Genomic DNA, 25,495 nt, shown 5'->3' with positions numbered 1-25,495 from the left:
TATTTATGAACTTTTTGGTATTCTAGCACTTTTGAAGCTTCTCACTTTTTTTTTATTTTGATCATATGTTCTTTAGTTGCACAATTCATTCATATCAGTGTCTTTTTTTTTATTCATCAATATATACATAATCTACAAATACTCACTTGGATTAGAAGCAGGAGTAGTAGAAATTGAAGCTGGAGTACTAGAAAGACTATTCGATATGTCTGCCATAGGAGACAAAGGTGACGGGAGGTTAAATCCACCTCCTATAGGGGTAGACGAAGTAGAAGAACTAAAAAAATCTAAGTTTAAAAGGTCCAGGTTTTGGCTTGGACGGGATTCCCTGTAAAAAAAAGGACATATATTATATATGAATGAGGGTATTTAAACAATTACTTATTACCTGTGTCCTTCCTGATAAGTAGTAAATCATTTACAGTTTCATAAATATTTCAACAAGGAAAATAAGTATTTTTTTTAAATGAAAATATTGAATGCAAGACAACTTTCAAAACAGTAAAACACTTATGTAAAAGGAAAAAATCTGTTTACCCTTTTTTTTTTTTTATTCCTTCAAGTAATCTCGTCTAACATAAACATGTGTGTATCAATGACAATTGTGGTGAAATAGTTTAAAAGAAATTATGAAAACATACGGGGGAATCACAATCATAAGAGAATTAGAAAATATATCATTAGAAAATAATTAGCTTCTAAGTAGCAGATAGTTTGCTTCAATTTAGAAATATTTTGGATTGAATAAATGTTCAACACTAATAATTAGTAATACTGTATTATATAATTACCCCAAGGTATCTGATTCCGACTGGGATCTTTTCATTTTCTTGTCTACAGGTGTCTGAGCTCTCTTCCTCTGTAATGGAGGATTACTTTTTATATTCTCAATATAAAAATAAAAAGTAAAAAGAATGGTATGATAGCCAATGTGATAACTCTCACCAGAGACCAAATGACACAGAAGTTTTAAAACAACTATAAGTCATCGTAACATCCTGTTACAAGTCACCTATAATTATAGATTATCAGTAGTCATCTCAATGAGATTGATTTTCTAGCTTGAGTCGGTACGTCGAAAAGGCACCCTTAGTTTCTAGCGCTAATTTTTCATAACACTCTACTGTGCAGAGAAAGAAAATTATCAGTCAATAAGATCAAAGGAAAATTATATTAAATAGCGATAAATATGGTTCTCATGGCAATCTAAATATTTTAAACAAAATCCAAAAACATGTTGACCTTAAAATCAAGAGATAAGGTATGATTGCCAATGAACAACTATCCTTCAGATTTTACATAAAGCAACAGAGCAACTATATAATTTACTGAAGAATGGACAAATCTTTTTTTTTATACATGAAATGAATCATAATGTTTTTAAATTCTATTGTTGATAGCTAAATAAAAATTACAGCATACAAACTACTATCAAAAGACATGCATACATCTACTAAAACAAGTGAAACTGCGAGCTACTGCTCACTGATGATACCCCCGCTGCAAGTGGATAATATTAATAGTGTAAAAATATGCAAGTGTTCGGTAAACAGGAAGTTGTCGAGTGATGAATCTGAAAACGCATCACACGGTATAGCTGACTTATATAAATCCTGAAACCAAATTTCAGAAATCCTTGTATTGTAGTTCCTGAGAAAAATGTGACGAAAATTTTCAACTTGGCGATCATGTGTAAAATCATACAAGTGTTCGGTAAACTGGAAGTTGTCAAGTGATCAATCTGAAAACGCATCACACGGTATAGCTGACTTAGATAAACCCTGAAACCAAATTTCAGAAATCCTTGTATTGTAGTTCCTGAGAAAAATGCGACGAAAAATATTCATGGGACGGACGGACTGACTGACGGAAGGACAGACAGAGGTAAAACAGTATAATAAAGCGGGGGTATAATGATCATGTATCCAACAATAAACAGGTTTTTTTCAGTTTTTCAGAGAAACTACAATAATACTTATACTAAAATCCTTACCACAGCAGTGGGTGAGAGCCTTAATCCAACCATTTTCTCTTTGATCTCATCCACAGTACCAGCCTGTAGTGGACCATTAGGACTTAACGGTCGGATTTCTACTTTTATTTTACGTTTACTTTCATCATCTACAAGAAATAATTTGTGTCAATTTGAAAGAAAGAAATGTTTTATTCAGGTTCATTAAAACACAAATGTATGCGATATTCACATTTATTATACATATGACTATAAATTTTCTGTTTTCTTGTTGACAAAAAGCATAGGAAATACTCTATGATGAAACGTGGTATTCACCGCAGCAAAAATCCTGAGAGGTTAATATAAGATTTCTAACACTGTCTGTTTACCAGTACTTTAATATAGATATTCCAAGGCAACATCAATGACATAGATTTATGACGTTAAGTAAATTCCTGATATTTTCTTCTTGTTTTCTGTGTATTTTTTTCCTCTTTCCTCTGCTTGTTTTTTTGGTGTGTTTGTTTTTAGTGAACTTTATTAAATATTTTAACTTATGAAATAAGCAACAGCAAACACACATGATATATTTGGTATTAACACAGAAAGCAGTTTTAAAATCATCTTTGAAAATGGAATAAGGATAAAATGTCATATAATAAAACAAGTGTTGACTTTTGATTTCATTAATATTTGATACAATGATTTATCAATGACAGAGATATGATATTCACCCTCAGCTGTTGGCCTCAGTGAATATCATATATCTGGGTTTATCCTACTTGTATCAAGCGATAATCATACCCAAGTCAGAAGTTAATCATACCTGAATCAGAATCAGAATCACTAGAATTCCAGCTATTTTTATCTCCATTATTTTCTAATGGATTATCTGGCCTGATTCTGAAACCTTCTTCATCAACTAAACCATCATCCTAATGAAATATAAAAATAAATTAATAAGAATTAATTGGAAAGGGATGATGTGTGAATTATAATATAGGACTGTTTTACCAGTTAAAAACTTCTTTGTACTTTATCCCATCTTGACTTATGAACCATGGAATAGCAAAATAGATGGGAATTATACTCTTCACTATAAGTTCAATTTACTATCATCATGTAGAAAAATTATTTCTTATTTTTAATCATTAAGCATAGCACCAAAACTGTGAAGTTAAATTTGTTTCTCTAAGTTATTCAAGATTTAGGCTATTTTCTAAGAGAGATTTTACTGTCTTTTATTTTGCAATATAGTGATCATTTTGTATTTCCATATTACATCTGGTTTAAAACCATTGATATTCCATAAATTGTTATATATATATATTTTATTCTGAAGAACCTATGTTGATACAATGGTATACAGAAATACATAGACATACATAATAATACTATAAAACATGGTGAGGTTACAGCACACAAATTAATAAAAATATTAACTTACCCCTTCAAGAGTATCTCTGCAAAAGACATAAAAGAGAAATAAGAAAATTGGATATTTGATTTATTTATAGATGACTTTTAAAAACATACATTTTTGTTTGCAAAACTAAAAAATAAAATTTCAGACATCAAAGTATATAGAGATACTGTGGATCTATTATTATTCGTAGATACCTATTATGGTGGATTTTGTGGGTAAAAATGACCCACAAGTTTAAATGTTAAATGGAAATACAAATTTCCCTTTGACTTGTATGTAGACTTTGGCAAAACATTGAAATCAAGTTTCTACTAAATTGACTTATTTTCTTCAATCCAAGAAAATTGATACCCATGAAAATGATGGAATCCTCAGCAACTGTGTTATATCTTAACTTTGTACTATCATCAAACTAAAAAAAATTATAATTATGGATTTAAAAGCATTGTAATTATTCCATTCTAGAGTAACAGCATATAAGTAGGTACAATTTGTGTGGGTTCATGCACTATTAACATGACAATATAAACCGTCAAAATGAGCTATCAGTATTTTCCTTGGTATTGAATCAAGACCTAAATTAAAACAGTATGATTTCTCAGTCAATTGTTTATACTTTGAAGTGCTGGCAGAAAATGAAAATATCTTTGAACTGTGACTGAGAGCTGTTTCTTACTGTTCAAATATACTTTAAAAATTGTTTTCTATAGAACAATCAATGAAAACAAAGCGTTACCTGGAAAAAAATTACAATTTAGTAACATACACAATAAAGAAAATATAACAATATGACATTCATTTAATTGGAGATATTAAAATGCTGATTAAAACAGCTGAAGAATTGGTAGAATATAATTTTTGGTCAAGCAATTTAATTGAAATACAGATCATTTGTTGGATCTTCACTTTCAAGGATCTAATTTCTGTTCTAAAACTTCTTACAACGACCAATAAAAGTTTGTCTCCCAAAATTTTGAAGGTGTGAAGTGTATCATTAAAACAAAATTTGATGATTCCAGAAGGTCTACAGTGAAAAATGTAGAACAGAGTGCTGTGAGATCCTTGTTTGTGTAGACACATGATTTGTTTTTCATTCAGATTGAAGGTCAAGGTGAAGAATCCACATGGTAACAACGTTAAAGAATGTTGTCATGTGTTATAGGAGATGAAAGCAGATTTTAATAAATTGAAAATTTGAGTTGTTATCACATTCGTTTGACCTACTAGAATGATATAAGAAATAAAGACAATTTTTTATCTTTACAAAATTTAAATTTAAATGAATTTGAGGACAAGTGCTGCTCTGGTCATTCATTATGTGAGGTTTTGACAAGCATCATGCTCTCTCCTACCTGCCACCTGGTCTGAAACATTGCCACATAAAATAATTAACATTTATTTGTATAATTAAAAGACTTTCTTCTTTATACAACATTACAAGACCTACATGTGTATATGCCAGTTTCCTCTTCCATGCTGGTATATGTCAGTTTTGTAATAGTATAGAATCATTTATTTTATTTAAAAACCAATTTATATGTTTTTTGTTGAACAATTTAACCCTTGGTTCACCTATTCAAACATTTGTCCAATAGAATTAACGAAAATTAGTATCCATAAATTATAATGTACATGGTTACTTTCACCTAATCATATTTCAGTCTGTTATTTTAACTATTACAAAAGATTTACATATACTGAAAAACTAAATGATTCATATAGACAGTGCATAACTTGTCTTTAAATAGACTATGTAATCTTATATTTACTCTTAAAATTTTAAATCAATACATATTGTGAAACATAACAACATAATGATAAATAAACAGGAAGAAAATGGATAACATCTATCTATGTGTTCTACCTTTATAGCTTAAGTATTTGTAAAAAACAGTATGAATAACCAAACAGAAAGCTACAGATAATAACTACTGTAAATTCAGAAATTATTGCGAGGTTTTTATTATTGCGAATAATGCGACAGAGTTGTAAACGCAATAATTAAAACTCGCATTTTGTAATATCTTCACTGAATTAAGCATGACTTTTCTCAAAATCGTAATAATTAAAATCGCATTTTTTTTAAAACGACAAAATCGCAATAATAAATGAACGCAATAATTTCTGAATTTACAGTATATTTGATAATGCAATTGGAGAAATTGAGCTCAAAAGTACAAATATGCTACATGCATATCCCTCTTCCTCAATCAATAACCATAAGCTGTTGACACAGAGACATATCTCGCCTGTACCAAATTTTAGATGTGCCAATGGTTATACAACTGTCTACCAAATATCATTATTTTACTATTAGTGGCTTTCCTTAAACTCAACTGGTCTTATCACAAAATTTTAACAAATTGATGATGCCGCCATGATACCACAGCAGTCTCTGCTGTCGTAACAGCAACCTTTTTTTTCCGACTCGGTCACTACTAGGCAAAAATAATAAAAATTAGCTACAGTGACAAATATGTCATGAATCCATTACAATCCAGAAGTACCCTAGAGCATGTTAGGATACTTACAACAAATGGAAGTTTTTAACGACCTTGACTAGCTATACAGCCCTTGAAAGGTCGGTAAAATACTTACACTGATTCTGTGTCTGCCTTATCATCGTTGCCTTTGTCATCTTTCTCCTTCTTTTTCTTCTTCTTTTCTTTCTTTCTATTCTTCTTTAGGAACCCTTTAAACAAATCAGAATAACTGTATGTTGGTTCATGCTGTCTATCTGGATTTCATGTTTACTTAAGTAACTTATACATGGGAAATTGCATTCTTAAAAATTTAATCTTTTTCTGATATTTATGAGACATTATAACACAAGCATTTATGAGGAATGGGATATCATCTGGGAATCTGCATGCAACCCAAAATAAACATGTCACATTTAAAGGCATACTGTGCTATATCTTTTTCAGCAATGTCGTGATCATAAATACTGAGTATAACTTCATTTTTATTTTAATAACTTTGTGACTTTTCAATTAAAAGGTTAGGTGCAACCGTACCATTACTAGGACTAAACATGCAACAATGTTAAACACACATTTATCATGATTCTTTTATAATAAATATTTGACAGGAAATCTAAAGTCTTATAAAATTACTACACTAATTATATATTTGAACTATATGCATTAAATAGTGATAAATAGAGTCAGCTTCGGACATTGCAGATTTCTATAGAATCATGCTATAAATAAGCAAGCATTTACAAACAGGAAGTAATATTACTAAATTTCTTATTATCCAAAAGCAATCTTTATAAATGTAACTGAAAAAAGCAAAAGTTTGGTAAACATAACATAGGTGCATAAAACGTCAAATAAAAAAATAAAATAAATATTTATAAGACAGTTAAGTACTTAACTTTGTAAAAATGTAAGATGAAACACAGACGTCATATTAGAACAAACCTAAGTAAAGATTTAGTTATCATTCTGAGATAACAAATGTACTAGGAGTTTTATAAATAGGAAATTTATTTAGTGTCACAACTGACTGTTGTAAATTTATGATGTTTGTTCAAAACTCAATAATTCTTCAAACTATCTACATAACATGTATTAAACTTCCTTGTCAATATTTGTTTTAGAACTTGAAAAACATTATTTCATGGTTTTTCCAATCTAAACTATGTGGATATGCAAGGCCATTTGACTGAGATGATCAGAGCAACTAAAATTAAAATAACATGTCTTGTCGAAATATCAAAATATGTATTTGCGTATTAAATATATTACCTTTAGTTTTTGCTAAAATCTGGAGATGCAATACATAGCATACATGTGTAATTAGAATTTCAAATATGGCTCAACTGGCAAATTAACCTCTTAATTGCATAATGCAATATAATTTTGACAAATTTCTCTTCATATGGCTTTAGCAATACCTTATAGCTTAGACACATTTTACATTTAAGTTTCAGGATAAGATTTAATAAAATGGCCATGTTCTTCCTCTGATCTGAACCAATGAGATTCATTAATAGTGGTTTTCCATAGATTATTTCTGTCAAAATAAGTTGTACTTGGACAAATTCTTGCAGAGAAAAAGAGTGTTTCCATAGGATTTTTATATGAATAATGTACCACAAATCCATGTTTGCTATTAAATCAACAACAAAAGTAGGATAATTTGAAAATCGTTTCAATACTTAATTCCCTTAAATTACAAAACTTGTGCTTATGAAGTTTTTAAAGGAGAAAATTTGAAAAAAATAAGCTAATAAAAATATGTCTTTTACAGAGATTTCTGTAAACAAACTTAACTACATTATCTAAAAAAAATTCTGCATGATTATTTGAACAAGATAACATTCTAAATATATTAAATAACCAATACATACAATACAATAAAATAATGAAGAAAAAATATTTTGATATTTTCATGTTTACAGTCACAATGAAGTTAACTGCAGTAAGAATTAACAGAGTTTAGCCCTAAAGCATTGTTAAGTCAGGGCATGTTAAATCTAAGCACTCAAGCCAATGCAGTTGTAACAGTATACTTTATACTGAAGGAGTGAAATACTGTTAAAAGTGATTTTACAGAAACTGCATCCCTTATACATTTTAAATCTGGCTGGGCATTTTACATTATTAATCTGGGCTACATGTAAAGGATTGACAATTGATAGTATTAACTTTGCATGTTATTATTTGTGCCGAAAATTAACTTGTTGCATATTTTCAGAAAAGAACTGTTAAAGTGTAAGCAAATTCTAAATTCCATACTAACATTTGATATCCTCAAACCCTTTGAAAAAAAATATTTTGTGTGTAATAGAAACAACTGTTTCGATAAATAATTCATGTTTGGTTGGACTTTGTACCAAAAAATGAGAAAGCTTCCTTTTATCTTCCCTCTATGAAGACACATTGGCATTTGTGGTAGATGTGTTTTTTGAAAATTCAATACTTTTGATACAAGGTGATTGATGTAAATATTAATGATAGGTATTGTACAAGGAGACAGGAAAATAGTTAAAGCTGACATTTTTGTTTGACAAGGTTAACCTCACAAGTTTAGTGGTAACTGTAAAGAATGTAATTATTTTACGTTCAACTTCATTAAAAAATTACAGGATATTTTTTTCTCAATGAGGCTAAAAACGTTTTAAGGCCTTACTCCATGAAAAAACTCAATAGTAAATTAAGCACAAATAAAATGAAGCTGTATAGAGCAACTAGCTACAAAAGAAATAAACATAACAGTAGCTGCCAATAGCAAAACGTACAATTTCTACAACGCATATATTAATCAAAAGTTAGAGCATGCACACACTGACACACCAACTAAAATTAACACAAAAACCGATCAACCATATGCTCACTGACAGCAAAGAGTGATAGACTAATTACATGTTTTGGAAACTCGTAACTTTACACTTCTACTTAGAGGACCGGGCTGGTCAGTTGGAACAGGACTCCCTGTCGAGTCTGTAAAGTAAGGTGGTCATCTTTATTATTAACTAGATATATTGTCTCAATGGTTAAGTATTAATCACTGAACTGAATATTCATCTTTCAAAGTCATATTAATATTGCATCAAAAAGATTTTTTTAATTGATATCATCTTTTCAGGATTCATTTATATGAGATTCTGTCTTCAATTAGTCTTACAGGTAACTTTAATACAACTTCCACTATATCACACGTAATATATTATTGTTGTTAACATATATCAACCAGAATATATTTTTGTTGTAGAACAGACTTATAAAATTAAGAAAATGTGGTACTTCATTATTATCCAGATTGGGTGTAAATTCATTTTACTTTCAAAATACCTTAGCAATAAAAGTCTTTTGATCATCTTTGCAGATTTAAGTACTGTAAGTCTGAACTTCATTTCTCAATTATAGAAAACAAGTTTAAAATGACTTCAAAATAAAATGATCGCAAAAAACAAATAATTCCCACTTGAAATAATCTAATGAAAATCATACCTGTATAGGAAGAAAATTAACTTTATTATAAGTTTTTAACTTAAAATATATATTGAAATTTTGTTAAACTAAGCATTTAAGCACATCTTTTGGGCTTTTTAGTGGGGCAAAATTGAACATTGAAATAAAAGACAATGGGAACTCAAATTTTCAGTTATTACTTGACAACATTTGACAAATGAAATCACACCGTTCCAATGGACTGTTAATTGAGGACAGATCATCACAAAGTAATGGACACACAATCAACTTTGATTTAATGCATCAAATTCTCAAACAAGAACAATAGCATATAATCATGTAGATCAAACTGAGAACATTTAGCTGACATTTCATGTTAGGAGGGAAAGGGGAGGTAAAGCAAACAAAAAATACACACCCAGGTTTAATATCATATCTGAAAAAGAATGGAAATTATCTTAAAAAAGTTTCAGCAAAAAATATCCATTGTAAAGAATAACTTTCAATTCAATTTTGTGTCATTTCTGTATATAGTTTAATTACGCTCTAATGCTACAGGTATTTGAGCATCATAATATTGAAAACTAGTTTCAAATCAATTAAAAAATTGAGAATTTAAATAAACTACAAAATTTGTATTACCTAATTGAAGAAATAATAGTTACCGACTTTTCCAAAACATAAATGTAAAGAATAAACTAGAAGAAACTATATATGTACCTAATCCTATATAAAAGAACCGTCACAATTAACCCCAAAAAACATTGTATACATGAAATGTCAGTAATAACCCAAAGCCAATTAAACATCATGTTAGTAGACACAGCAGTCTGAAAGCATTTAATATTTCTGGTATATTTTAATTTGAAATAATCTGTACATTTTTCCAAAAGCTAATGTATTAAAATTAGGCATGTCTTTTGCAGAAAACAGAAATTGTTGATTTTAAATATTCAAGTAAAATTTTGAATTTGCACTTTGCATTATATTTTTGTCAGTGTAGCAAATTATTTCAGTCTTGAAGTGTACTCTCTCCCTCACCTGGTCTGGTCTTTTCTGTTAAACTTTCTCGCTTAGCCTCAGTCGGTTCTGGTGACATGGGCCTTGGTGCTGGTAAACTGGACAAGTCAGGTTCCATAAACTCCAATGGACCTAAATATATAATTAGACCACATTTAAACTAAACAAAACAGGATCATAAAAAAATCTTAGTTACTATGCAACGATCATCCCTAAAGAGCCAATCATATAACCCATCTAATGCAAGTCCTTTTTAAAATCTAAGAGGCTAAAAGTATTCTTCTATGATTGAAGATGTAAACACTTTTATCTGCCCTTCTTTTCATTTTCATTGAGCTTTTCCTAAATCATGTAATAAATGCATGCTACCCTATTAAGTTTCTTACCATATTATTAAAAAAAATATATATCCTTTTAAACAATATCGTTTAAAATGATTTCCAAAACTCCGGTGATTATTTTTATTCAGCTCTAAAAAACATTCTATCAACTAGAGGCTCTAAAGAGCCTGTGTCGCCCACCTTGGTCTATGTCACTAATAAACGAAGGACACAGATGGATTCATGACAAGATTGTGTGATGGTGATGTGTTTGTAGATCTTACATTACTGAACATTCTTGCTGCTTACAATTATCTCTATCTATAATGAACTTGGCCAAGTAGTTACAGTTGAAAATGTTAGTAAAAATTGACTATAAAGAGAAATAACTCCTTAGGGGGTCAATTGACCAATTTGGTCATGTTGGCTTATCTTTAGGTCTTACTTTGCTGTACATTATTGCTGTTTACAGTTTATCTCTATCTATAATAATATTCAAGATAATAACCAAAAACTGCAAAATTTCCATAAAATTACCAATTCAGGGGCAGCAACCAAAAACGGATTGTCCCATTCATCTGAAGATTTCAGGGCAGATAGAAATTGACCTGATAAACAACTTTACCCTTGTGAGAATTGCTCTAAATGCTGTGAATTTTGAGATATAAGCCAAAAACTGCATTGTACTCTCTGTTCTATTTTTAGCCATGGCAGCCATCTTGGTTGGTTGGCCGGATCACCGGACACATTTTTAAACTAGATACCCTAATGATGATTATGGCCAAGTTTGGTTTAATTTGGCCCAGTAGTTTCAGAGGAGAAGATTTTTGTAAAAGTTTAGGACAACGGACAACGATGACGGACCCAGGACGCTGGACGCGAAGTGATGAGAAAAGCTCACTTAGCCCTTCGGGCCAGCTGAGCTAAAAATTAATGGTAATATGTTAACAAATTTCTGCTGATTCCTCTGCGACATTCAGCTTTAAGATTTTTTAAGAATTCAAACAATGTATCTAACTTTTAAAAATTAGGACAGATTTAAGAATATCCTAATACATATCAATTCCAAGGAATTTATATTTTTTTGATGTTTCCACATATCTTTATCCTTCACATTTCAATTTTCAGTAGCCAATTAAACTGATTCATAATTAGAAATAGAAATCTTATGCTAATTAAACTATTCTAGGATGCTCCATGCAGCTACAACATGAACAAGTGCATCATTCAGCATAAAACTTATCATTTAGTGATTTATAAATACCAATTAAAAAAAATAAAACATGAGAATGGAAATGGGGAATATGTCAAAGAAATCTGACCAAATATATATTGTAATAAAAAAGTAAATATGCGGAATATAATCAGAAAGGGGGGCAATTGCTATATTCTTTTCAACGTGGAAAAAAAACCAACTAAATCAGGACATTAAACAGAAGAATTTGTCATCCACTTCCAATGGACCTGACAATCATGCAATCATACTATAAAAAAAAAATTAAAAAAATATTGATAACAATCCCTTCCCTTGAAATAAAATGAATGGTTTAAATAATGTGCTGCAACTAAAACTGCCAGGATTGATTGGATCTCATAACATTAATAAAACAATTGCAAGCATGAATATAAAATTAGTACCTGTATATTCCCAGCTTTGTATAGCTGAGCAAAATAATAACATGTTGTTGTAATTAAATGTTAAAACATTGTGTTGTATAATTTAACATAAGTACATTATTCAATACATTTAACATGATTTCTTAACAAGTCTCAGCTTATTTTTTGTTATAATGAATTTTTCATTGTCTATATTAGATACTCATACTTTCTTGTTTATTTGTTTTCTAGTTGAAAAATCACAATTTATTACATTGAAGGCTGTCTGACGATAGAACTTATACCAGTGTGTCTTTGTAAACGTAAAAATTGTTTTAAAAATGAAATAAAATGCAAGGTAATTCCAGTTTTAAATACACTTTTCTGACTTTTGAAGCTCAATTAATTGTGTACCTGGTTTAATTTTTCCTGTTTGTTTTGATGTTATAAAAGAATCTAATAATTTCTGTACAGTCAATTCATCACATGTTGTTTTAAATTCATTGTGCACCTGAAAATAGAATAATTATAGTGATTCAATTAGCACAAAAATTTCCAAAAACTTTAAATAACAAAGGTAAAACTTAATGCCCCCTCCACTGCGACAATAAGAATATTTAGTATGTAAGAACTTCATCTCTATGATGAAAAGAAAGTTACACAAGTTGTTGTGCTAAGCCTACCCTCAATGTAATTCAAAGTATTAGAAAAGGGAACTATTCATCTTGATTCCAAAATCGCTATCACATTACATTTTCCCCTGTAAAATGCAGTTCATACATGAAGTTATTTCTGATCAATAGTACTGGACATGCTGGAGAAACATATAAAGTTAGTTGATTCACTGTATTGAATAATTCAAGTGTTTGCTAATTCTTTCTCCACATATGGTACCAGTTGTGATGTTCATGGCATGAACATATTTGTAAATAGTCTCAATCAGATCTCAAAATTGAGGAAAAAAGGACAAGATTATGGCAGACATTTAAAAACATATCCCTGGACATCCCCGACACAGATATTCTGTAACAGTCAATTAAATCCTACTTGATTATTTTGTCATTATTTTTTTTACAGACTTCAATGAATATGGTATCTTACACTTAATGTTCTTCATATATTTATATGTGTGATTACCTGTCCTCTCAATGCATGTTCATTCTCCCAAGCTTTTGCATAGGTATCAATAAAGTCTTTCATTTGACATATATGTTCCTCTTCTACCTCTTGGAAATGCTAAAATACAACAAATTTGATAAAATTATTCCTGGCAAATGAATTTCAAAAAGAAGTCAAAGAAATGAACCTCATCATCAATGTACAATAGTCCTTTGTAAATCTTTAATGCCTGATTAAATGCTTATAAATTTTATACAGTATGAATCGGTCATATATTTTCTGTTCTTCCCTCAAATATTGTCACCATTTGTGTATGACATACATTTCTGTAGAACGAATTTCTCTGCTTTGTTTTATTGTGTCCAGCAATGTCCAGATGTCTATCTTGATATATAGAAACAAAGTATTCAACATAATTTATTACACCCTTTTACTTCTTTGTAAACTTCTTTAAAACATATTGGTAAGAACTTACTTTACATGAGTCCATCATCTTATTTTCAAAATTATTTCTAATAGTTTCATATTTTTCAAGGAGAGACTTGTAATCATCACCTAAAATAAATGCAGCAATTATTTAAAATGTACTATTATTGGTCTATTCACAAAACACAGTATACAATTACTGTAAATGCAGAAATTATTGCGAAGTTTTTATTATTGCAAAAAATGTGTCAGGGTTATAATCGCATTAATTTAAACTCGCATTTTGAGTTTTTTGAATTCTTATTAAACAGGATTGTTCTTTATATGGCAACAATTAAAATCACATTAATAAATGCATGCAATTATTTTTGAATTTACAGTAACAGTTATATTTGTTACAACTGTTTTATTTTCTTTCTAATATGGTAAAGAACACTAAGTGGGAATTTTCATTTACCACATGCTTGTCAGAACACTACATGCAAAACTGTTTTATTTTTACACATCTGACAGAGAATTTGATTAGAAATGGAATATGTATAAAACAATTTTGTTTAAATCATGACAATGACAGCCACTGAAAATATTTATGTTTTAAAAAAAAAAGAAAATATTTAATTGCAAATGAGACATTTTTACCTCCAGACCAAATGATATAGAAGATATAACCATTATGACTTAAACAATGAGCAAAACCCATCTTTAAAAAAATTGAATGACTTACTTGCTTTCTTGTACTTTACTTCAGACTGAAATAAAAATTGCAGAAATTGTTTAAAATAAAGTAAGATATATGATGATAGCCACCATTCAGGTATTTTCCTACAAATCAATTGATTGGCTTAATATCAACAAAATGAACAGGCTCACTGAATAAAGGATATTCCAATATTTGACTGTATTATTTAAAGGGATATGATAATATAATCCTATAAATTATGTCCCATGACTTAAAGGATGATAAAACTTAGATAACAAATTATGTACCTAACCAAAATTAGTTTATTGCTAAGGGCTATTCCATTAAAATGTATATAAGAGGGCGGGCATGGAATTTAAAAATATCCCTACAACCAAGAACCATTTTTAGATAATTTTGCATAATGGTAAAAATAATAGAAGCATACTGAAACTAGAGGCTCTCAAGAGACTGTGTCGCTCACCTTGGTCTATGTGCATATTAAACAATGGACACAGATAAATAGATGACATAATTGTGTTCTGGTGATGGTTATGTGTTTGTAGATCTTACTTTACTGAACATTCTTGTTGCTACAATTATCTCTATCTATAATGAACTTGGCCCAGTAATTACAGTGGAAAATATTTTCTAAAAATTTACAAAAATTTATGAAAAATGCTAAAAATTAACTATAAAGGGCAATAACTCCTTAAGGGGTCAATTGACTATTTTGGTAATGAAAACTTATTTGTAGATCTTGTTTTGCTGAACATTATTGCTGTTTACAGCTTATCTCTATCTATAATAATATTCAAGATAATAACAAAAAACGGCAAAATTTACTTAAAATTACCAATTTAGGGCAGTAACCTAACAACGGATTGTCCGATCCATGTGAAAATATCAGGGCAGATAGATCTTGACCTGATAGACAATATAACCCTGTCATATTTTCTCTAAATGCTTCGGTTTTTGAGTTTTAAGCCAAAAACTGCATTTTACCCCTATGTTTTATTTTTAGCCGTGGCAGCCATTTTGGTTGGATGGCCAGGTCACCGGACACATTTTTTTTTAAATTAGATACCCCAAAAGATGATTGTGGCCAAGTTTAGAATAATTTGGCCCAGTAGTTTCAGAGGAGAAGATTTTTGTAAAAGATTTATAAAATTTACGAAAAATGGTTAAAAATTGACTATAAAGGTCAATAACTCCTAAAGGGGTCAACTGACCATTTTGGTCATGTTGACTTATTTGTAAATCTAACTTTGCTGAACATTATTGCTGTTTACAGTTTATCTCTATCTATAATAATATTCAAGATAATAACCAAAAACAGCAAAAATTCCCTAAAATTACCAATTCAGGGGCAGCAACCCAACAACGGGTTGTCGGATTCATCTGAAAATTTGAGGGCAGAAAGATCTTGACCTGATAAACAATTTTACCCCATGTCAGATTTGCTCTAAATGCTTTGGTTTTTGAGTTATAAGCCAAAAACTGCATTTTACCCCTATGTTCTATTTTTAGCCATGGCGGTCATCTTGGTTGGTTGGCCGGGTCACGCCACACATTTTTTAAACTAGATACTCCAATGATGATTGTGGCCAAGTTTGGTTTAATTTGGCCCAGTAGTTTTAGAGGAGAAGATTTTTGTAAAAGTTTACGACGACGGACGCCAAGTGATGGGAAAAGCTCACTTGGCCCTTCGGGCCAGGTGAGCTAAAAAGACATGTGAACCACATTTAATAATTAAACTTCCCTTCCTACACTCTTACATACATTTTAATGGAATAGCCTTATTATCAGGCTATATGGCTATATGGACATATAAATAATGTTATATAACAATATCATTGTTCCAATTCAAAGACAAATGAATTTACCTTTTCTACATCTTTTTGAGGAGCATTATCTCTTTTTAGTCTCTCCAGCTCTAAACATCTGGCATGATACAACTCTTTTGCCTTGAAGAAAATAAAAACAAATTACTATACCATTTTCAATCATTTTTATATCTATAGATTATCACACATATACTAAAGTACAAATGAAGCAGAGAAAATTATAACTTTGTAACCTTGTATTGGTTAACTAGAGGCTCTAAAGAGCCTGTGTCGCTCACCTTGGTCTATGTGAATATTAAACAAAGGAAGAAGATGGATTCATGACAAAATTGTGTTTTGGTGATGATAATGTGTTTGTACATCTTACTTTACTGAACATTCTTGCTGCTTACAATTATCTCTATCTATAATGAACTTGGCCCAGTAGTTTCAGTAAAAAATGTTTGTAAAAATTTACAAATTTTATGAAAATTGTTAAAAATTGACTATAAAGGACAATAACTCCTTAGGGGGTCAATTGACCATTTCAGTCATGTTGACTTATTTGTAAATCTTACTTTGCTGTACATTATTGCTGTTTAAAGTTTATCTCTATCTATAATAATATTCAAGATAATAACCCACAACAGTAAAATTTCCTTAAAATTACCAATTTAGGGGCAGCAACCCAACAACGGGTTGTCGGATTCATCCGAAAATTTCAGGGCAGATAGATTTTGACCTGATAAACAATTCAACCCATGTCAGATTTGCTCTAAATGCTTTGGTTTTTGAGTTATAAGCCAAAAACTGTATTTAACCCCTATGTTTTATTTTTAGCTATGGCAGCCATCTTGGTTGGATGGCCGGGTCACCGGACAAATTTTTTAAACTAGATACCCCAAAGATGATTGTGGCCAAGTTTGGATTAATTTGGCCCAGTAGTTTCAGAGAAGAAGATTTTTGTAAAAGGTTAGTAAGATTTACGAAAAATGGTTAAAAATTGACTATAAAGGGCAATAACTCCTAAAGGGGTCAACTGACCATTTCAGTCAAGTTCACTAATTTGTAAATCTTACTTTGCTGAACATTATTGCTGTTTACAGTTTATCTCTATCTATAATAATATTCAAAATAATAAAAAACAGTAAAATTTCCTTAAAATTACCAATTTAGGGGCAGCAACCCAACAACGGGTTATCGGATTCATCTGAAAATTTGAGGGCAGATAGATCTTGACCTGATAAACAATTTTACCCCATGTCAGATTTGCTCTAAATGCTTTGGTTTTTGAGTTATAAGCCAAAAACTGCATTTTACCCCTATGTTCTATTTTTAGCCATGGCGGCCATCTTGGTTGGTTGGCCGGGTCACGCCACACATTTTTTAAACAAGTTACCCCTATGATGATTGTGGCCAAGTTTAGTTTAATTTGGCCCAGTAGTTTCAGAGAAAAAGATTTTTGTAAAAGATTACTAAGATTTACGAAAAAATGGTTAAAAATTGACTATAAAGGGCAATAACTCCTTCAGGGGTCAACTGACCATTTTGGTCATGCTGACTTATTTGTAAATCTTACTTTGCTGAACATTATTGCTGTTTACAGTTTATCTCTATCTATAATAATATTCAAGATAATAACCAAAAACAGCAAAATTTCCTTAAAATTACCAATTCAGGGGCAGCAACCCAACAACAGGTTGTCAGATTCATCTGAAAATTTCAGGACAGATAGATCTTGACCTGATAAACACTTTTACCGCATGTCAGATTTGCTCTAATGCTTTGGTTTTTGAGTTATAAGCCAAAAACTGCATTTTACCCCTATGTTCTATTTTTAGCCATGGCGGCCATCTTGGTTGGTTGGCTGGGTCACGCAACACATTTTTTAAACTAGATATCCCAAAGATGATTATGGCCAAGTTTGGATTAATTTGGCCCAGTAGTTTCAGAGGAGAAGATTTTTGTAAAAGATTACTAAGATTTACGAAAAATGGTTAAAAATTGACTATAAAGGGCAATAACTCCTAAAGGGGTCAACTGACCATTTTGGTCATGTCGACTTATTTGTAAATCTCACTTTGCTGAACATTATTGCTGTTTACAGTTTATCTCTATCTATAATAATATTCAAGATAATAGCCAAAAACAGCAAAAATTCCCAAAAAATTACCAGTTCAGGGGCAGCAACCCAATAACGGGTTGTCGCATTCATTTGAAAATTTGAGGGCAGATAGATCTTGACCTGATAAACAATTTTTCCCCCATGTCAGATTTGCTCTAAATGCTTTGGTTTTTGAGTTATAAGCCAAAAACTGCATTTTACCCCTATGTTCTATTTTTAGCCATGGCGGCCATCTTGGTTGGTTGGCCGGGTCACGCCACACATTTTTTAAAACTAGATACCCCAATGATGATTGTAACCAAGTTTGGTTTAATTTGGCCCAGTAGTTTCAGAGGAGAAGATTTTTGTAAAAGTTAAAGACGCCGGACGACGACGCCGGACGCCAAGTGATGGGAAAAGCTCACTTGGCCCTTCGGGCCAGGTGAGCTAATAAAAAGGTTATGATGTTTTAAAGTTACATGCCACAAGATTGCTTGTAGCTTGCTTAAGGTAGCACAATACAAAGATTTTTAATCCCCAATCAGACACCTTTAAACTGATGTAATTCCACTCATCTTTCTTTAAATTTTATAAATGAAGTACCAAAAGAAAGAAGAAAGATTAATCTTTCAAATTGTGAAAATTTCATTATGATATAATTATTTGTATTGTGCTACCTTAACATCCAATAATGCTTGTCATAAGGGATTTGACCACAAATAATTAGCAATTTACATAAAATCAGAACAAAAAACAACCAACAATTATTGTAACATAAACCATCTACTATGAAACAATAACAAATTATAAATCAATTAATAAGGTATCCACAAAATATTGTTTTCCCTGATAGTGTGATCCTCAAAACATTTTTATGAATGTATGACAGAGAATCTTTTCTCCATTTAACAACACATGGGTATCTTTATTTTCTTTTACCTTGTGAAGAGCTGTTGTGTTGTTCTGTATAGCTGTAACCTGTTCCAGTGTACTGGATTCACCATCTTTTATCTGAAATATATTGATTATCATATGTATATAGGCAGCAATTATAAGTTATCTTTCTTTAAAATTCTTTATTCATGATTTTTATATTAATCAATGAAGTTGAAGTTTATTCTACACTATATAAGCTTTTCAGAACAAAACAAAAACAAATGTTTCTTCAACCAAACACACTTTAATTATCAATGCACACTAAGAGAAATTAGTAAGTATATCATTCTATAATGCAAGTACAAAACAGAGATGAAATCAGTCAAGTCTATCATTCTATAGTGCAAGTACAAAACAGAGATGAAATCAGTCGTCTATCATTCTATAATGCAAATACAAAACAGAGATGAAATCAGTCAAGTCTATCATGTCTATAGTGCAAGTACAAAACAGAGATGAAATCAGTCAAGTCTATCATGTCTATAGTGCAAGTACAAAACAGAGATGAAATCAGTCAAGTCTATCATGTCTATAGTGCAAGTACAAAACAGAGATGAAATCAGTCAAGTCTATCATGTCTATAGTGCAAGTACAAAACAGAGATGAAATCAGTCTAGTCTATCATTCTATAGTGCAAGTACAAAACAGAGATGAAATCAGTCAAGTCTATCATTCTATAGTGCAAGTACAAAACAGAGATGAAATCAGTCAAGTCTATCATGTCTATAGTGCAAGTACAAAACAGAGATGAAATCAGTCGTCTATCATTCTATAATGCAAGTACAAAACAGAGATGAAATCAGTCTAGTCTATCATGTCTATAGTGCAAGTACAAAACAGAGATGAAATCAGTCAAGTCTATCATTCTGTAATGCAAGTACAAAACAGAGATGAAATCAGTCAAGTCTATCATTCTATAGTGCAAGTACAAAACAGAGATGAAATCAGTCAAGTCTATCATGTCTATAGTGCAAGTACAAAACAGAGATGAAATCAGTCAAGTCTATCATTCTATAGTGCAAGTACAAAACAGAGATGAAATCAGTCAAGTCTATCATTCTATAATGCAAGTACAAAACAGAGATGAAATCAGTCAAGTCTATCATTCTATAGTGCAAGTACAAAACAGAGATGAAATCAGTCAAGCCTATCATGTCTATAATGCAAGTACAAAACAGAGATGAAATCAGTCAAGCCTATCATGTCTATAGTGCAAGTACAAAACAGAGATGAAATCAGTCAAGCCTATCATGTCTATAATGCAAATACAAAACAGAGATTACTGTGAGCAATTTATGCAAATACACACATTAAGTCATTACATTAAATTTTAGATTTTAACAATCTCACTTTACTCTACTTCACTTTTTAAATCATCTCCCAACAGTGTTAATTAATTGACTTCAATCATGAAATGATTCTGTCATTATACTTACTGCTTTGTGACGTTTATGTTGTTCATCATTGTATCTAGCTACATCCTTAATAAGGTCGTTCCATGTGAGAACTAACTGCATATGCAGGCTAGCTAACTTTTCTGTTAAACTTTTCAACACATTCCAAAAAGGTGCAAATGTCCTATAAAACCATCAAATTAGTATGAACAATAGTTTCTCTAAGTAAGTAAACAACATGTTATAAATTACTTTCTTCTTTCTCAACAGTATTGACATCTACTTGGCTTCAAGATCATACATGACTAGCAGTGATCATCTTCTTTCTCAACAGTATTGACATATACTTGGCTTCAAGATCATACATGACTAGCAGTGATCATCTTCTTTCTCAACAGTATTGACATATACTTGGCCTCAAGATCATACATGACTAGCAGTGATCATCTTCTTTCTCAACAGTATTGACATATACTTGGCCTCAAGATCATACATGACTAGCAGTGATCATCTTCTTTCTCAACAGTATTGACATATACTTGGCCTCAAGATCATACATGACTAGCAGTGATCAATTGATCAATTAAATCACATTATGACCACAGACAGAAGTGTACATGGTAAAGTTGAAGTGAAGAAGTTTACCATAATGTTCTAACATTTTATCATATGCATCTGTTTTTTCTTCTTCTAGATAATGAAAACAAGACATAAAAGTACTTTAAAACAGTTCTCCTTTCATTTCAAAGACTGATCATGCTTACTCTGGTTATACCTGTGTAACTGAAAATTTTGTTGAGTATTAAATTTTACTTTGAATAACCACAATTACCTACCCTGTGTGACTACTATTAGTAGCAGTTCTGGCTAGCTTGGTTAATAGTTTGCTGTAAGTTTCTTCTACAGTGCAACTGGAAAAAAACAAATATACCACATGATGTTTAATTTATTAAGGGATATGGAATACTTCTGTACTGGTGAGAGACCTTTGTCTCAGTAATATTTATTCCAAACTTTTCTAGATTTGGAGTGATTTAAACTCCACATTTATTATAGATACTAGTCTATATTACTCCAGGCTATATATTGACTGTCAGATGGCTTTTTGGTTTTGTGTCTTTATGTTGCTGTCTCATCAACATGTACCCTGATTCTGTTTCTTTACATAATTTAAAGTAAAAAAAAATAATTAGCTCAATAGACACAGATGCTTGTATGTATATGACCAATTCAGCCATTTTTCAGTTTATAAAGGGACATAATTCAAGAACTGCAAAAGTGTTGTCATCCAAATTCTAACTTGATCTGTGTTTTTAGTAGTAAGCATTGTGTTTAATTCTAATAACATGAGGCAAACTAAATTGAGAGAACAGAACTAATTTTGGGATGTATATATATATACATGTCAAAAACTGCAAGTCCAAATAAAAATATATATGTGTGGTTCCAGTTACCTGACTGTCACTAGTTTAGACCCCTCAACCCTAGACCTTTTTTTTACATTTCTGAAAAATATATTTTCAAATGATCAGATTTTGAGAATCAATTAAATTCCCAAATTTTTGTCATCTGAATCTCCCTCAGAAGTATCAGTTGTGGATAAAATGCAACAAATTCATTACAGAATGCAACAAAATTAACTAAAAACATAAAATGACTGGGTTTTTTTACAAATTAAAATGGTAAACACACGGTTATATTTTTTTCATTTTTTGACAATCCAAAATATTTTTTTTTTAAATTGCAGACCAACTGACCCTAGTTTTTAAAGGGATGTAACTGGAATCACACTTATATAATTTTATTTGGCCTAATTCAAATGTGTGCATGTACTTTTTCTTTCTTTTCTTCATTAAGTAAATGTTTTTGTATTTTTAAGAAACATAATAGTACATGCATGACATGTATCAGTCCAGATTATCTTTCTCTTAGAATGGTTTCGTAAAGAATCATAGTACATAATTTTTTGTACATAAATTAGGCCATTAGTTTTCTTATTTGAATTGTTTTACATTTGTCATTTAGAGCCTTTTATAACTGACTATGTGGTATCAGCTTTGCTCATTGTTGAAGGCTGTACTGTGACCTATAATTGATAATTCCTGTGTCATTCAGTCTCTTGTTGAGAGTTGTCTCATTGGCAATCATACCAGATCTTCTTTTTTTTTTATAGTAGTACAGGTATTCATAAGTTAAAAATACCTTTCTCTCAGAAAGTCTATGAAGTCTTTAGAAGCCGTCTGGCCATGTTTCATATTATGATACAGCACATAGAAGCCATTGTTCTTTTCTCCCTAAAAAAAAAAAAAATATTGGTTATACATGTACTTCTGACCAAAACAATACGGCATGATACATACTTGCCTTCCCAAATGTAATCACATATATATTTCGTAATTTATATCTTTTTTTGCCATTTAGTCAACATTGCTTTTTTAAGTACATCTACATATGTACATGTAGTTTTTTTTTTAAAACATCAGGTGTTTTCTGACCTGTTTCAATGTAACTAATTGTTTAAGGATCTAAGGGACGATTTCAATTATTATAAGCAAATTTTCTTTATACAATTTTGGCAAAGAAAAACAAATACAAGAAAATTTCCAGATATCCTAGAAACAACACATGTACAGGAAAAGCGGATTTGCAATTTTTATAAAACATTTCAAAATTTCCACATCAGCCATTGTCAGCTAAGCCAAATTAATATTTTCAGCCACATTTTGAAATTCCTAAAATATGCATATTTTAGAAATCTTCATTTCAATTGTTGAACCAATTTCCAGTCAATCACAGCATGATATATTGTTGTGTAAAGTAGATAAATGTGTTTGGTATAAATTGAGTTTATTCAACGCCTAGCAATTAATATAAGTAATGTCAAAATACATCAGTGTCAGGAAGCAACATTTAAATATTAAAAATTGTGCTAAATTCCAGACAAGGTGGAAGTTTTCTGAGTGCATTATTGCATGGTCATATGGACATGCAAGACGATAATATTGATATATATAAGTCAATGGATTGATCTTAAGATAAGAATCTTCATTGGAAGTAAATTATTGATATATATAAGTCAATGGATTGATCTTAAGATTAGAATCTTCATTGGAAGTAAATGGACAGAATTTGTAGAATAGTAGAGTCCAGAGTTACATAATCAATCAACTTGAGTCTTTGTAAACTATGACCCTGAAAAACTCAACATTGGTCTTTACACCTTATTGCCAATTTCTAGACATCACAAAAGTTCCTGTAGAATTTTTACATCATAAGACATAATAACAAATGCCTGATGCCACCAAGGAAAAGTGATTGTTTGACATCATAAGATCAAGTGTTGCAGATTTACTTATAGTAATAAGGTTAATTGATTGTATCCTGGTGAATAAATGGAAACAGGGAAAGGGAAGTAACTAAAGGTAAAGTCTAAAGAGCTTCAAGGTTATAAATTGTTTCCTTGTCACAGAAATGATACTGATATTATATCAAATATTCAAATGAATGAAATAGTACTGGGGATGCAGAAATTATGAATATGCATTTGAGGCACAGTGGTAAAATGCAAATATGAACACACGATGATATAAAACATGATCTAGACAACACCCCCTTTTCAAGTGTCAATTGCATGAAATGGTGTCGCTTTTTCACCGCTTTTTTCAAGTAAATGTCATCTCATAGTCCGTCTCTGAAAACCTTATTTATTTAAATACCCAAAAATGATCAGAGAAAGTTGTCATCCTAAATTTTGAAACTGCATCTGGTTTGATTCCATGAAAATGGCGATTATTTTGATTGTTTTGCGTTTGCGCACATCCGTTTTCTTACTCAGATTAGCGCTTTAACCAACGATCTTTCACCTTGCGGGTCTAAGCTTATATGTCGTCAGCTGTCAGTTAAAAATTTCCGGGAAAGTACAAAAAAAAAAAACAAAAAAGGTATAAATGCAATTTCTACTTTACCATGTTTACAGCTCAGAAATATTTCGGATTTATTTAAAAAGAGATTAGGCTTCGTACAAAATTGAAGTTTTAGATTTTGGTATCCCCATGTGGCCACAATTTGATAACTTTGACAATTTTACAGTATTTGAAAGTTTTTGAACACATGAATGATGAAGTGATGCACAATGAGGTGGTAAATCGTGGTAAAGGCACAATGAGGGTGGTAAAGGGTTATTTTCTGGCAACGTGTTTTGCCATTTTTATTTCACGTGCAATAGTGACATGAGTGAAATATGTTCGTTATTTGAGGTGTTTCGTGAAATCGGTAAAAATCTCGGTAACAAGACATATCAGCACCCAGACAAATCGGCACCCAAGTCCGAACACATTTCGGCACCCGTTTTGGACATTTCGGTATCGGACATTTTGGGAACAAGACAATCTGGCACCTCGTTTTTAAAAATAAATTAATTATTAAAAAATAAAGAATTGTTAGACAGAAAGCCGACCATCCAGGTGTCCAGAAGGTGATGGACTACATCTACAAGACGTGGATACGTAACAGTGTGTTTGACTTAGACTACTGGTGTGTTTTCATGTCCTCCATTCGTACCAACAATGTCGAGGGGTGGCACAACAGTGTCAACACCAGAGTTTGCACCAGAAGACCAGTGCCTTTCTATTCTTTGGTTACCAAACCATTTAAGGTACCAGCACAAACGGAGTAGACAGACCCAGGGCCGTCTTTTTGCTTTGTGGGACTAGTACTGCAACAACAGCATCTCCGCGTCCAGACTCCTGAAGGAGTGTGCCAGTGTTTACGGACC

At 31.0% G+C, this 25,495-nt stretch overlaps 1 protein-coding gene across 4 annotated transcripts in view; it reads right to left on the bottom strand.

Annotated features, from left to right (window-relative positions):
- The window catches only part of LOC143064810 (F-BAR domain only protein 2-like), a 35,343-nt gene extending 10,799 nt beyond the window's left edge, over window positions 1-24,544 (bottom strand). Inside the window, exons 1-19 of one of the 4 annotated variants that reach the window (XM_076237931.1) lie at window positions 24,438-24,544; window positions 22,924-23,015; window positions 21,558-21,632; window positions 20,764-20,905; window positions 19,331-19,402; window positions 16,348-16,428; window positions 14,507-14,531; window positions 13,832-13,911; window positions 13,375-13,473; window positions 12,652-12,748; window positions 10,343-10,453; window positions 9,720-9,737; window positions 8,753-8,830; window positions 5,979-6,072; window positions 3,402-3,417; window positions 2,781-2,889; window positions 1,994-2,121; window positions 792-859; window positions 147-328 (exon numbers count right to left, since the gene is read on the bottom strand). In XM_076237931.1, the coding sequence (XP_076094046.1) occupies window positions 147-328; window positions 792-859; window positions 1,994-2,121; window positions 2,781-2,889; window positions 3,402-3,417; window positions 5,979-6,072; window positions 8,753-8,830; window positions 9,720-9,737; window positions 10,343-10,453; window positions 12,652-12,748; window positions 13,375-13,473; window positions 13,832-13,911; window positions 14,507-14,531; window positions 16,348-16,428; window positions 19,331-19,402; window positions 20,764-20,905; window positions 21,558-21,632; window positions 22,924-23,015; window positions 24,438-24,464 (1,594 nt within the window). In that variant the 5' untranslated portion in view covers window positions 24,465-24,544. The remainder of the gene's footprint in view (window positions 1-146; window positions 329-791; window positions 860-1,993; window positions 2,122-2,780; window positions 2,890-3,401; window positions 3,418-5,978; window positions 6,073-8,752; window positions 8,831-9,719; window positions 9,738-10,342; window positions 10,454-12,651; window positions 12,749-13,374; window positions 13,474-13,831; window positions 13,912-14,506; window positions 14,532-16,347; window positions 16,429-19,330; window positions 19,403-20,763; window positions 20,906-21,557; window positions 21,633-22,923; window positions 23,016-24,437) is intronic. The other 3 variants (XM_076237946.1, XM_076237939.1, XM_076237955.1) reach the window with 3 other exon arrangements.
- Between the last annotated feature and the right edge of the window lie 951 nt (window positions 24,545-25,495).

This window comes from Mytilus galloprovincialis, chromosome 1 (genome assembly GCF_965363235.1).
Source record: "Mytilus galloprovincialis chromosome 1, xbMytGall1.hap1.1, whole genome shotgun sequence".
NCBI lineage: Eukaryota > Metazoa > Mollusca > Bivalvia > Mytilida > Mytilidae > Mytilus > Mytilus galloprovincialis.
This window is presented reverse-complemented; position numbering and strand designations above follow the sequence as displayed.